At 45.3% G+C, this 14,873-nt stretch overlaps 1 protein-coding gene across 2 annotated transcripts in view; it reads left to right on the plus strand.

Moving 5' to 3' along the window:
- WWC1 (WW and C2 domain containing 1) overlaps nt 1-14,873 on the plus strand; it is a 69,547-nt gene that overhangs the window by 23,483 nt on the left and 31,191 nt on the right. Inside the window, exon 2 of one of the 2 annotated variants that reach the window (XM_061456380.1) lies at nt 9,122-9,231. The exons of the other annotated variant lie outside the window; for it this stretch is intronic. Coding sequence (XP_061312364.1) covers nt 9,122-9,231 — 110 coding nt within the window. The remainder of the gene's footprint in view (nt 1-9,121; nt 9,232-14,873) is intronic. 2 annotated transcript variants of the gene reach the window in all.

Here is a 14,873-nt window from a genome sequence, read left to right on the forward strand (position 1 = left end):
ACTTGTTAGTTTTGATATGGTACGACTTCTTAGGAGCTGAGAAGGCAAAAATCTGTATCATATCAGTATATCTGATACTGTGAATTCCAGCTGCTTGTGTGCTTTTGCAGTTGCTGCATCCATGAGCTGAGTGCTGTATACCCTGGGCTTCCTCCTCTTTGGCTGTTTTCAGTGCCAACCTGCAAGGCTGAGTCTGTTGAAATGATTGTGGTTTGCCCCTTTGGAAGGATATGGCAGGAATTACAGTGTTCAGGGCAATGCTCATGCTTGAGGAAGTGTTCTGTATCTTGAATTCCCGACTGCTTTGCAACTAGAAAGATTTCTGTTCTTCTGTGTTCTTCACTGCTCCAAGATCACCTTAACCAAGCATCTTGTCTGATTGTTACAGCCAGCCAGAAATAGTCCTGTTCATACCTGGTACCGCTGAGTTTAGAATGGTACAGAAGGCACCCATGTCCTCCTGTGGCTGTGCTTAGACATCTTTGGGCTTTACTTGACTTAGTGTCTTCCTGTGTGTGGCTGCATTCTGCTCTGCCTGACAGGACTTCCCAGCTGCCAGGCTGCTGCAAGGTCAGAGCAGTGAAGTAAAGCTTCAAGAAGCAGCTTTCCAGTATCTGAAAGGAACCTACAAGGATGCTGGAGAGAGACTCTTCATCAGGGACTGTAGTGATAGGACAAGGGGTGATGGGTTCAAACTAAAAAAGGGGAAGGTCAGGTTGGAGATAAGGAAGAAGTTCTTTACTGTGAGGGTGGTGAGGCACTGGCACAGGTTGCCCAAAGTGGTAAATGCTCCATCCCTGACAGTTCAGGGCCAGATTGGGCAGAGCCTTGGGTGCTATGGTTTAGTGTGAGGTGTCCCTGCCAGTGGCAGGGGGTTGGAACTGAATGGTCTTAAGGTCCTTCCCAACCCAAATCAGTCTGATTCTGAGAAGTGATGTAGGCATTGCACAACAGCTAAGTGACTGTAGCTGATCTGTCTTAGGGCAAAGAGCAGAAGAGGCTGTTGTGATGCCCTGCTGCTTGCCTAGTCTGTTCTGTAAGTGATGCAGAACAAAGAGCCCGCTGATGTTACTGTTTGGGATCAGGAGCATCAAATAGCAATATAACTCAGTAAGAAGGTTTATAATGCAGAAAGAGCAGGCAGGCAGTGCTACTAAAGCTGCACATGGAGTTAGCAATTAGCCCAGTGCTAGTAGGAGGTGAACGAGGGAGCAGCATGCCTTTAAACCCAGCCTCCTATGGTTTCCTTGCCTCTTTCTAAATGTGCTTCCATGCTAGCAATGTTGGGTTCTGCGCTGGGTAGACTAGGGACCCTATTCTAGTGATGCCATCCTAGAGTTGTCTGTTTTCCCACTTCAAATAAGGGGTACAAGGAGCTGGTAGTGTTGCAGGAGGTATTTCCTGTCATACTGCTCTTTTTGACAGTAGAGATGGCACATGATAGTAAGAAATAGAGCAACATGCATTGTTTCTGGAAGAGTCAAAGGTTTTAATCACCACAGATGAAGTGAGTGACAACTCATTGCTGGCTGGAGACTGGTTGTGAGGTCAAGCACCCGAAGTCAGCCCAGTGCTTGCTCTGCTGCCATCCTTGGGATAATGTGTTCCTGAACACTGAGGTACAGCAATTGTCCAATACCCACCTCATTGCTGAGATCTCAAATATTTATCTTTTCCTGACAGTAGTTCCAGGTTCCCTGCTATAGGAGCTATGTTGGGGGGGGAGCCTGTCCTACCCGCCTCTTTTATCTTGAGGCATCTTGCCAATGTAAACTGCTGCCACCCACACTGCAGGCAGCCTTTCAGAGGGATAGGAGAGCAGACTGTAAGCACAGAGGCAAACCTTCCAGTTCATAATCTCCCAAATATGTCAAGAAACGAGTCTGACTACTCTGTCTGGATGTTTGGTAGACAGTTTACCCCTCACTGTGATCAGTCCCCTTCTTCAAGAGCAGTTGAACCTCTGAGTGGAGAGAGCTGCCTTGGCCCTAATTAATCTATTGAGGCTGTGGAGGTGGCCAGGCTGCTTCTCATCCTACAGCTGAAGGCAAGCTTAAAACCCAACCTCCACTACTGAAAACTAAAGCCATTCACATTACTTGTGTGGTTAAATTCCAACCCTTGCATGCCTTTAGTTTAGTCGTGTTGCACCATTCTCATCAAGTTATACCTTACTCTTTTATATGTTTTCTGCTTAATCAGGTCAGGAAAGCATGCAGGATATACAGGCTGGCAGGCAAGTTAATGTTGTGAGAAACCTCAGCTCCCATTTCCTGACTCTTTAACCTTGAACTATCCCAGGAATTTTGCATTTGAGTGATTCAGAAGGTATGAGTGACCTCCTGCCTCTCTCCTGCTAGCAGAACCAGTTTGTTAATCTCTGGGAATGAGCTCAAATCTCTAAGTGGTTTTTGATAGTCTTCTCACAAATAACTTGGTAGTTCTTTGCTTCCAGGGGTAAATGATCTGTACTGAAAAGAAATGCATGGGCAAAGTGTCACTGTGCAAAGCCAAGCTTGTAAACATGCAAGCCTTTGCAGAGGTGGATACAGCAAGCAAGCTGTTAGACTGATTCATGCTCAATGTGCTTCTTGTAGCTGGTGGAGTGGTAAATTGGGTATTATATAGCTCAATGCTTGCATGAATCTGAGTAATAGAAATGTATTACTATTAAAGGTATACATATTTGTATATGGAATGCTTGAAATGCAGGCTGCTGTCTGACTTCAGGCATCCCCTATGTGTCCTGACCTGCTTTGTGGAGAATCTACTTGGACAGCATGTGACTGATTTCTGTAGAAAAGGCAGGATTTGGATGTTACCTGCTCATGCAAAGGGCCTACAGTGGCATGTTACACCCAACTCAAGGCTACACTGATGAGGTGTAGGGCTCATTCTCATGTCCTGGGCAAAGAGCAGTAGAGGACATCACTGAGTCCATGATAATCAAACTGTTTAAAATGACAGTAGCTTGGAAGATAAGCCCAACATCCATCCTCAGAGCTTACTTAACTAAGAGGTGACCCAGTGCATGGAGGTTCCATGAAGAGACGAAGGATCTCTGGGGGGCTGAGAAGATGCTCAATACCCATGGCAACAAAGGAGACCACTACCGAGAAGAAAGAGGTCTGCAGCCTGAGTTGCTTGAGATGATGTGTTGGTTTTTAAGGGCATTGCTATTGGCAATGTTTATGTTGTAGTTCAAGCAAATTGGTTTACAGTAACAATTTCAAACAAGCTTTTTTTTCTCAGACTTGACCCCATTTTTACTATCATGGGTGTAATTCTGTTCCTAGTTATCCTTTACCACAGCAAGACCAGGACCAGGCTGTAATGCTGCACACACTGACAGTCATTGAATTGCATCTGCTTGAGGTAATAGAAGTTTAGGGTGACTGTGCCTTTGTGTGTGTCTTGGAGTAATGTCTGGCTTCCAAAATCTTTTCACATTTGATCTCTCATCAGACTCCCTGGAGCATAGTTAAGAAGCTTCTCAAATTTATGATCACTTCTTAAAGGCTTCTCCTTGTTATCTGGGAAGCACTTTTCCCTTCATAGATCTCATGATTGCTCTGAACACCTCCTTTCTGCTCCCCTGGGTGAGGAGGTCTCCTCCATAACAGTTGCTGAGGTTTTGGTGCAGTTGTGTCACTGCTGAGGGTACTGGCTGTTGCAGGTGAGCTCTTCACATCACCTCATCCCTCCCTGGCAGTTGGAGTGAGAATCCGAGGGATCAATGCTTTGTGCCCGGGTGTGTGGGGATGGGTGAGGAAGGCTCTGCCAGCCAGCTCATAACCAGGGCTCTGTGCTGCCACACTTCCAGCCTGCAGAGGCAGCCCTCCCCACAGAGAGAGATGTTCCTGGGGAAAACAGTTACTATAGTGACGCACAGCCCTGGTGTGTTTGAGGCTGGAGCACCAAGTTGAGTAATAAACGTGTGGGAGTCTATTTGTAAAGCTTTTGTGAGGAGGAGATTGCTGTAGTGCTGGAAAATTGGTCTGCAAAGGGATACGGGTTTCTGTGCTGAAGTGTAAAAATAATCACAGTGCTGAGGATGGGGTGACCTCATTGAAGACAAAGAAGCTGGGATGTCATCGTGAGGAGCTCCTGCAGCAGCCAGCAGCTCTGCCCGTGGGCACGTTCCTCAGACCCACGAGGATCCTGTGTACAGCAGGAACTGAGGTGCTTTCAGCCTGTCCTCTGTTCTGGCACGTCATAAGCAGTGATGAGTCCTATTCACATGCAGAAATTCTGTGTAAAAATAAATAAATAATTGGAGTAGAAGCCATTGAAAATAAAACCTGACTCCAGCAGTCTGCCACAAAATGCTGGCTTTAAAGCCTGTTTGGTTTTGTAAGAGAGATGAGTGGAAGGATCTGCCAGAGCTTATAATTTTATCTTGCTTGACTCCTTGCTCATGAAACCCATGTGCCCATGAAACACTCGCTGTGTACCTGCGTGTGCGGAAGGGGAGAGAGCTGTTAAGCTGTTAGGGGTTGGTGGCTGAAGCTGTAGCTGTAGGAGGAGCTGATGTGAAGGTGCTGGTGATGCAGGTGCTCCCTTTGTCCCTTCCACAGTGAGCCATTGCTATCAGTGCAGTGAGCTGCAGGAAATCCCCTGGGCTGCTGTTTCACCTACACTGAGGCTGTGTGATCTGCACTGAACTCACTAACATAAGGCTCTCTTGTTTAACTGGCTTTATGTGTTCTGGGTTTGGGGAGCCCTGCAAACACGGGGATTAAGTGGGTTTACGTATGCTGGAGCACACTTGGTGATCCACTGTTGGTTAACAAATGCTTTACGTCTTGGTGACACAAGCACACACGTATGTACGTGCACATATGTACTCACAACCATGAGCCCAGCTGAAAAGCTGCGTGTACTGGGTTTGCTGGGTTGCTGCAGGCCACCATGTGCACTGAAATCCAGTAATTACAAACCCAACATTTCCTAGTTTAAGAAGTTGAGGACTTACTTCTGTTACCTTTGTAGTATTTACTCCAGGTTTGTAAGTGGTGCAGATCCCCCATCTCCTGCTCCCATCAGGAGCCTCCCTGCAGCCGTGTTTAACAAACCTTCTGTCAATCAGAAGCTTCTTACACAAGAATTGTTTGCCTTTGGTTTCCTGTGTAATGAGGGTTTTGCTTGACAACAGTGGAGTTAGAGACTACAGAAAGGCTTTGTGAATCTGAGATTAGGAAGTTTCCACGTTACAACACTGGTTTCCAGTTTTATCTGTGGAAAAAGCTGAAGATGACAATCAAAATAAGAAATACATTAACCTTTATTTAAAGCTGTTGTGACTTGTAAACTAGAGCTAGTTTATTAGGAAGCTAACTCCCTACTGCCTACCCTGGGAGCAGGATTTGTCATTTGCTCTACAAATACTTGAGCTATTGGGGACAACATTCCACAAAGCTGGAAGTTTCTCATAGATTCACTGGTCTGTGAGTGGGCAGTGGTTTTCCTATGCCTGAAGACCATCATGGTGATGCTGTTATCTCTTACCTCTGTTACTAGGTTCAGTTTCTTTGGTGGGGTTCTTGGCTTGCTGTGTGTAGTGGCTGCTGAGGGAACCTGATTTCCAGGGGCCCTGATGAGCCATTTCACTTGCTCACATAGATTTGAATTTCTTGAATGAAATCAAATGCAAAAAGGTCATGTTGAAAACTAGGAAAATGTAATGGAAATGGGTAAATCTGGGTTGAGGTGTCTTTTTCAAAATACTAAATGCTCCTAAAAATGATCCTGAGTAAAACTTGGCTAATGGAGGAAAGGCAGTCAAAGGTAGGAGGAACATGAGATCCAGGTGAGTTGATATGAATATGTGCGTGACTTTTTGGTGAGCTAGAAGACTAGAGTTAAGCTGTGATCTACAGACATCTTTAGCTCAGGCTGTGTTCTCTTGTAGGAGCTCCACATCAAGTTTAGCCTCCAGCTTAGAAGCAGATGAAATGCCTCAGTAGTCCTGGTCTAACTGGTGCTCTCGAGGGTGTTAGAACAAAGCAAGCATGGCTGGAAGATGCTGACTCGTGTCTGCAGGTCTTGTGTCAACTCAGCCAGTGGGGGTTGAATAAAAACTGCTGCACCTGCAGGCTTGGTTGCCACACTTGCTTTCCTCTCCATGAATGGACATCAAGAGTCAGTATCAGGATTGTCTGAACTTTGGGGTGATCGCATCTTTTGAAAGCTGGATGGAAGTATCCAGAGGTTTCCCTAGCAGAGGAGAGTAAGGGATGCATAAACCAGTTGTAGGTTTCCTTCCTTAGTTATAAGCACAGTGGGTGAAAGGGTCCATGTTCTAGATTGCTGGTTTGAGCCTGGCTGCAGAGAGAACCTGCTGTATGGTAAGGGGTTTGACCGAGTTGGGGAAATTCTCTCCAAGGAATCTCTGTGAATTGCAGAGGAGATGTTTCAAAAGCAGCAGTTCTGCAGATGGGCCCTAGGTTCTAACTTCCCAAATGCAGGCACAGTCCTGATTTAAGCAGAAATAATACACTAACTGAATCATGTCAAGCTATAAGAAAGAAACTTCACCTTTTGTTCATTTAATGTATCAGGCTACCCTGTGAGTGTGGTTAGGGAGATGCTTGATTTTGGACCCATTCTGGAAAAGAGGTTTATTTCAGTCTTCATAACAACCCCGAAAATAATATCTTAAAACAAGGAAATAATCTCCTTTTTTTTCCTTATGCTTTATTCATAGTCTGATTACAAAACATATTGCATATCTTTCATCTCTAATTGTAGCATTGCTGCTTCAATTTGTACCCCTTTTCCCCATAACAGCAAGGGAAAGGAGTTGAGATGAGTTAGTAATTTGGTTATGAAACTGCAGCTATTTGGGGAAATAGCTGTGTAGCATGTGTTGTCCGTAACAAACGGAGTTACTCTCTTAATTCTAAACCTAATGACTTTTCTGCTTGCTAGTTGAATGACAGCTTCTCCTTTAATGAACACTTCCTGCTCTGTACAAATGGTTTGTAGTCAGCCAGGGAGGACAGCACTGGTATGTGCTCCGTGGTGGGCGCTTCTTGGGAGACACGCTGAAAACATGAATCTAAAGGTGAAATTGTCTCTTTCTGAGCCCTAGTACCTGGCAGGTCTCCAGCTGGCTTGTGTCATTGCTCTAGTATGCTGATCCTGCCTGGCTTTTTCTTCCCTCTTCTTTGCCTGCCCTGCTTCCATGTGAACCACTAAACCAACATCACATAAAAGCAGGTGCCACTTTCAGAGGTGGAAGCACTAACTCTAGCGCTGGAGTTAAAACACGTTGGCAACAGCACTTTCATCTGTTACCTTCAGGGAGTTGCTTGTACGTGATCTTGCTCTGCATTTTTACCCTTGTGCATCTTTGACTCTTAATAAACTCAGAGCAGCACATAGTGGGTACTGAGGCTAAGGAAACATCTTGATTCACAGGGAAAAACCATGGGATAAGGATAGCAATCAGAAGGATTGAGATTCTAGTTTATTTTCAGGTAATCTCTATTTTCTGTACAAACATGCTTTTGGTCCACTGTAGATTAAGAACAGTAAAAATAAACCTGTCAGTGAAACTTTCTCAGTAAACTGTCACAGTTACACTGTGAAGCTCTTGAGAAGCACTGCAGAGCTTTAAATTGAAGTCTTCTGAGGAAACAGTGATCCCAGCACTGCTCCAGGTGGCAAAGGCAATGTGCTGAAAGTGAAATGCAGCCGTGTTTCAGGTGGGGACCTTAGTGCATTACGTAGCTTTTACTGAAGTGTTCCCACCATGTACCAGACTCTAGGTCATGTTTTGGGGGGAATTATGTTACTCATTAAATGTTGATTTCTTGCATTGAACATCTTGTAGATGGAGGCTTTTTCCTAAAAGTCTCCTTTACACTGAGTGTAAGATGTTACTGTGGGGCTACCAGCTGGTTGCTCAGTGCAGCCAGATGAAGCGTAGATGTGCTCAGAACTCATTAAAATGTTCTCTAACTGGCCTGCTGAATTATTTTGAAATATGAAAAACTATCTGCAGGCCTCTTCAGTCTCTTACAGTGGGTTGGGAACTTATTCTGTAACCACCTTATGTTGCTGTGGTACACTGCATGCACATGGCATGGTTTGGTACAGCTCCACGGCTGCTGCTTGACCTGCTTGTTCTTACTATGTGCAGCGTAACTGCTAGAGAGGGGCTTTGGTGTTCTCAGTGTGTCCTGTGCTTTCTGCCCCAAGGGTCCTCTGCCAGCTCACTCACAGGCCCAACACAAAGCTCCATTCCTCCCAGATGTGCCACCTGCAGTGCATGAGGTTGTGTGATGGACCTCTGGGCCTGTGGCACCCTGTGCTCTTGGCAGCTGGGTATGAGATACATGCAAGCTCGTGCCTCATGCAGTGATAGGTATGGTTAGTTTTGTTGGTGCAGTGTGAACCTTAGTAGCTCAGACTCAAGGGCAGGAAAGGGGCTGGTTTCAGTGACTCCAGCCCATGGGGTCACTCAAGGAGTGGGTACTGTAAGCTGTGTTTTTAGCCACACAAGCCTTCAGACTGCTGCTGGATGTGGTCTCCAAAAGCAAAGCTCATCAGAGCGGTATTGTGGAAATACTTCCTCATTTGGACAGAGCAGGTTACACATTTTAGGATACTGGGAAACTAATCTGGTTTGTCATTAATGAAACAGAACATATTGCAATGCAAATGAGTGGAGTTGCATGACAAGTGGTCCCACAGTCCTCAGCAGTTGCTATTGATTGTGCAGTCTTAATTATTCATGCTATGCAAATTGCATTTCTCATCTTGCTCTTTCTTGTCTACATATTTTTGATACAGGACTTGCCTGCAAACAGGCTGGTTCTTTCACTTGAGAGACTGGGGTTGTTTCTGGCAAAGTTCTTATGTTCCTTTGTGGAGTGAGCTCCGACTGAGCTGGGCAGAGCTCGGGAGCTCGGTCAGTATGAATTCGTCTGGCTGCAACTTAGATGAGGAAAGGGAAGAGTTTGTGGGGTATTTGAGAAGAACAAAAGCTTTCAAATAGTTTTCAACTTTGTTTTCTATACTGAAGCTCTTGAGGTACTTGTTTTCTGGACAGTTGTTTGGAATAGACATGTGGGAGTGTTCTTTTATTCATCCTCACTATTACTTTGCATTTCAGGTACACTAAACCCCTCACCTTTGCAGACTGCATTAGTGATGAGTTGCCATTAGGATGGGAAGAAGCTTATGACCCTCAGGTTGGAGTTTATTACATAGACCACAACACCAGTAAGTGATGTGTTCTTGTGTTTTTGCAGAGTGATTGTTGTGTGCCTGTGTTAACATGTACTGAACACAAAGCCACAGAATTGCTGACAGCATGTTTTAGGGTACATGAGACCTGCACTCGTGAAATCAAATCCTGTCCTTCCCCATCATACAAGTTACTTCCCTCTCACAGGAATTTGAGACTTTTTGGTTTGCAGTCTTCAAATCAGGAGCCACATTCAAGCTAATACCCTGGACACACCTCTAAGATTTGGCTCTGCTGGGGAGTCCAACTTGGGAGCAATGAGCTGGAGTTTGTTCTTAGCCTGGAATTTGTCCTTGTGACCAGGCCGTTTGAAACAGTGCAAAGGTCTGGTGTTGCCTCTGCTGGCAGGGATAAACTGAATGCCAGCATGACCTCCCTTTGCTGCAGTTCACACTGCCTTTACTGGAGAGGAAACTCGGGAAGGCCTCGGATACTTGAGAGGTGTGCAGGCTGCAAGAGTTATGTTCAGGCTTGTGGCATTTTTATTCTGTGTCCTCAAACTAAGCATGTGCTTACTGTGTCAGATTGCTTGATAGACCAGAAGTGTGAAGCTTTATAAACTCATTTGAGTTATAAGGAAATGCAAAATCGGACCTGTCGTTCCAGACACGATTAGGAGTTCCTTACTGGGTTGTGCTAGAACAGATCCCCTGTAAAAAGTAACAAACAGAACGAGTCAGTGGCTTTGGTTCTCTTTACAGAACAGCTCCAACTGCAGCCAGAAGTTCACAGCAGAACCAGGCCCAGGCTCATTGGGGGTGCCTGTAACTTGGACAAAGAGAAAAACTCTTTAAAAGACAAAAGTGCCTCCAAATTGTTTTTCTGGTTGGGGTTGTGTTTAATCTGCTTCTTGTGCTTAGCTGAGAGCTCCAGCAGTTGCTTTCAGGAGGTAGAAATCTTTGTTTAAATACAAATGTGGCAGTCTGCTTTTCCTTAGCTATCTTCACACCTTCCCTTTCCCACAAAAATACCCATTTTTACTTGTAAGACTGCACCTTCTAGGGTTTAGCAACTTCCCTTGGGTGTTACAAATGCAAAATGAAAGCAGCCTGTTCTCAGAAAGCACCAGCTGCTCCCTGCAGGGCAAAGATCAGATGTCTCCAGATGTGAAGGTGACACAAACACTTTTACTGAGAGTTTTTCACCCCAGTGTCACAGTATTTACATAGCTTTGAGTGGCTTTATCCTCATTATTTTTGTGAGGCAGGGGAAGCTGGTTTTACCTCTTATTGGAAGTGGGTAGTGTGGAAGAAGGGATGGACAAGCCTACAGGATCCCACGGAGGAGGTCTGCAGAGGGGAGGACTGGACAGACTCTGCTTGAGAAGGTGCTAAATTGTAAGATGCAAACTGGGGTCTCCTCTAGGTCTGTAAAAGCATGAGTCCATTTCACTTCTACTTCCAGAGCACTCTGGAGAGTTAAATATGAGGTTGCTTTTTAAAGACAGACTGAATCTTCCTGCCTTTTCAGTCTCACTTGGGTTTGGGTTATCCCTGTGCTGACCACACTTAGGAAAGGAGTAAGAGCTGAGTTTAGAAGTTGTGTTAAGAGTTCTTTTTTCCTCCTTCTCCATGATTTAATGTTTTTATAGCTGTGTGCAGGCAGGAATTGAGAAGAGCCTGGTCAGGCTCTCCAGAGGAGTCAGAAATGTGGTTGGACTTCTCTTCCTGTCTCTGCTGGTTGGGGGTTTGCTGTATCAGGTGTGGGATGTAGGAGGTGCTGACCAGGGTGCTCAGGGTAAGTGCAGCCCCCAGACAGGGCCATGCCACCTTCAGTGACTCCGAAGGGCTTTGCTGTATTAAGCAGCAGTGTTGGATTAAGAGGTTCCTGCCAGTTCAGTTTGACCTGTACAGTGCTTCGGGGAAGTTGTTTGTTCCCTGTCCCTTCTCAGTGAAACTTCTCTGGGGCTTGGTGGTTTTTCCCTTGGATGAGTGCCCTTTTCAAGTTTATCAAGCAGTGACATGGGCTGTTGCTGTAGATGTACGCCTCTGCAGGAGCTCTGGGAGCAGGCATTGTCCCACAAAGAAATAATCTTCAGCCACCTTCTGAAGTGAACATCAGGGTCACCTCTGAGCACAGGAAGAACTTGGCTCAAGTAAAATGAGGGATGTTTCCAAGAGTCTCTTTCTTGTCTCCTCTGAACTTTCTCTTCAATTTGAGATGTGTTTTTGTCTTCTCACTTGTCTTCCTCTCCTATCCATACTGGAGGATGCCAAGTTCTTGTTGTCACTGTGGCCTATCCTAGCTAAAACTGGGGCACAGTGTACTCCAGCGGCATTTACCTAAGTGAGGATGGCTAGCTGTGCTCCTGGGGGACAGGTTCAGGTACAGGAAGCCTGTTGAGGGACACAAATGCTTGTCAGCCTCATGAGTGTTAGCAGAAACTGCAGCATGTAGGTGGGACAAAGCAGACGGGATCTTAGTTGTCCGCTTGGGTTGGCCGCAGGGTGATTGTGCAGAGCTCTGGTGGCAGGTCTGAGCCCACAGCACTCAAAAGCATCACAAGTTTCAGGAGTGTGCAGCGGAGGTTCCAAACCATGCTGGTACCTGCTTCATAGCAGTTGCTCTCAAAATGTTTCACTTCTACATGAGGCCAGAGGCTGCAAGGCTTGACCTGGAATTTCAATCAGATGTTAAAAAGAAGAGAAACAAAATCATGACACTCTTTCTTCTGCCAGCTCTAATCCAAGAACTCACAATAAAGCAAACCACAGCCACTTACTTTCAGTTAATCAAGAGGCTCATCCTTGTGGTTTATGTTGAAGTATCCTCTGGAAATCGTCCAAAACCTTCTTCCTCTCCAAGGTCTCTTGCAGGTGCAAGGTCTCTGCCCTGTGCAGGAAGGAGCCATCATCAGAGGGTATGAAGGGTATGGAGGCAGGTTGGTTCTTGCTGCACACTTGAAGTATTTGAGAGTAATTATCAGAAACAAGCCCAAGGACAGACCCAAATTAAATCTAAAGCCAGGAGCCATTAAAAAAAATGAGCTGAAGAACACTTCTGCTCCTCTCTGAGGCAAAATAAATACAATTAAATTGAAGAGAGTACCTAGAATACTTCTAATGCAGTATTAATGCATAGCCCTGAGTATGTCTGTCTGGGGAAGCTGCTTTGGAATTCGATTTGCGCAGAGAATGATGCTGATGCAGGCAAGGTAAGACTGCATTCCTCAGCCATGGAGCAACCAGGTTTCTTTATGACAAGCTTAACATTAAATGAAAAATTCACAAGACACCAACTAATGTAAGAGCTGCATTTCTGTAGTCCCTTCACCTGACTGCTGAATGTCCTTTGTATTTCGCAGGAGCTGGGGCATATGGAAAGCCCTTGGCCAACAGTTTCATAGGTTGTTATCCACATTTGAAAGTCAAAGCTGCAAGCAAGGGGTACAGTTAGTGCTGTGCTTACTTAAGAGGGTGAGATGAATGCTTAGAAAAATTGGGAACAAAGCGGTTTCAGTGCATTAGTGCCATGGGTTAGTGGTGGCCTTGGCAGTGCTGGGATAAAGATTGGGCTTGGTGATCTGAAAGGTCTTTTCCAACCTGGTTGATTCCATAATCCTATAAGTGCATTGTCCATGCTCTCCATGACCTGGCAAGTGTTTGTTCCCTGAGGTGGTGTGTGTGCTAGGGGAAAGCATCAGTGCTTCACCATCAAATGGAGCTATTCAGGATTGTAGATTGTAGTCTTTCTCCTTATTGTTATAATGGATGGATTTCCCTGCAGCAGCTTCCACCATCCTTGTATGATTATAGGAAGAATGGGTGGTAGCTGAAGGGGAAACTGGAGCTGTCTGTGCTTGAAGAAGCCATAGGTACAGGTAAACTTATGATCCAGTGTCTTGAATTAGGCTTCAAGAGTCTTGTGTACTGCCCCAGTTCCTGCAGTCTGGCCTGGGGAAGCTGCGTGCCTGGGAATATGGGGGTAGCTCTCTGGGAGGCTTGCAGTTGACTTTTGGCTCCACTGTGGACTGAAGGTATCTACTTACTGGGTAGTGGTTATCTGGGAATGGGATTTGGGGGCAAGAACAGAGACAGGAGCCTGGGTTTTCAAGCTGTTACAATTGATATGCTGCTTTATCTTCCTGACTATTTCCTCCATCTAAGAGAGACCGTGGTGCTGTCTGGGGAGACACCAGCACCTGCAGTTGGCACATGTAGCTGCATTTTACTCAGGTTATTTTGGGGCAGCTTTTCAGTTCTAGGCTTAGCTTTAGTACTACATCAGCTGAAATGCTGTTTCTGCAGGACCTGTACAGGACTTCCTGTTGAAATGCTTCTACAAGTTATACTGTTGGTGTCCTAAAAAGGTTTTGCAGCTTCTCTAAGATTTCCTATGTAACTTGTAATGCCATGTGCTCTTCTGGATCTTGAGGTACTGTTAAGGCAAGTTATTGTTGGAGTATCCTGTGAATTTTCTCATCAGCATTATCATGAGCAGCTTGTGAAAGTGGTTGAGTGTCCATCCCTCGGGTAAAAGCTTTTATTTCTAGCTCTGCTCCTAGGATTATTGTCAAACTCTTCCCTGCCTCCTGTGTGTTGTGGTGTTAGTCTTACGCTTGAGTTGCTTAAGAGCTGCTTCCACTGTGGCAGTTTTCACTAAATATTTCAAGAGGCTCTGAAGAGATGCAGATTAGATTCCTGGGGATTGTTTCAAGCGGCTCCTCTTTATTAATGATTCAGTACGTACTAACCAGGCATCCTTCTTCAACATGGGAATTTGGCCACTGCAAAGCACTTAGTCCACTGCCTATTGGAACCTCTTCCAAGCAAGAACAGAGCCTTGAAAGAGAAATGAAAATATTTTGAACACTTCTTCACAAACCCAAGTCAAATACTGGCACTGAATTTGTCTCACTAGGATCAGGACTGGCTACATGGCTGTGACCTTATGCCTCTTTCATGATTAGGAACCTGAAAAGCAGTGTACTGGTTGTGTTGGGCTGATAGAGATGAAGTGATGTGGCCATTCATGACTGCATTGCCTGGGTCACCAAAACCTACTCTTCTTCAACTCCACCTCTTGCATTTACGGTGATTTCATGTTGTACCTGCTTTCAGGGAGGGAAATGTTTCCTCCCCCCCCTCCTGAGCTGCTCTGTGTGAAATGGCATTTGAGAGGCTTTCATGAATACATTCTTTGATTTAATGAGGTTTTAAATAATTTTTGCTTGCTTACAGAATCTGAGCGAGAAGGGTTTCTTTCCCCTTTGTAATTCAAGTCACTTGGCAGCCAAAGAGGCTGGGCAGAATTGAAACTGCTTTCATGCTGTCAGGTGCAGCATAAGGCAGCCATGTGGCAGTGGTATTTTCTGAAGTGTTTTTATCAGTGAATAGCAGAGGTATTTTATTAGCCATGTTCTAATGCAGTTGCAATAAAAATGAGTCTAACAGTCACTGTCAGTATCTCAGAACTGAGTGTGCATGTGCCTGTGTGGGTGGTGTAAGAGGCAGAACCAGGGTGGCTTCAGCAGCCGAGCTGGAGAGTTGTGTGGTGATTTCATCAGGAACTGTTCTGTACAGTGACTCAGTTGGTGGTGTTTATTGTGGAGCAACGGTCAGCTCCTAGGAGAAAAGGGAAAATGTCTTTATTCCACTGATTTTGCTATGGGATGGGG

Source organism: Pezoporus flaviventris, unplaced genomic scaffold, assembly GCF_033815535.1.
Source record: "Pezoporus flaviventris isolate CSIRO_AGI_PZ_B2104156 unplaced genomic scaffold, CSIRO_AGI_Pfla_v1 ptg000023l, whole genome shotgun sequence".
Lineage (NCBI taxonomy): Eukaryota > Metazoa > Chordata > Aves > Psittaciformes > Psittacidae > Pezoporus > Pezoporus flaviventris.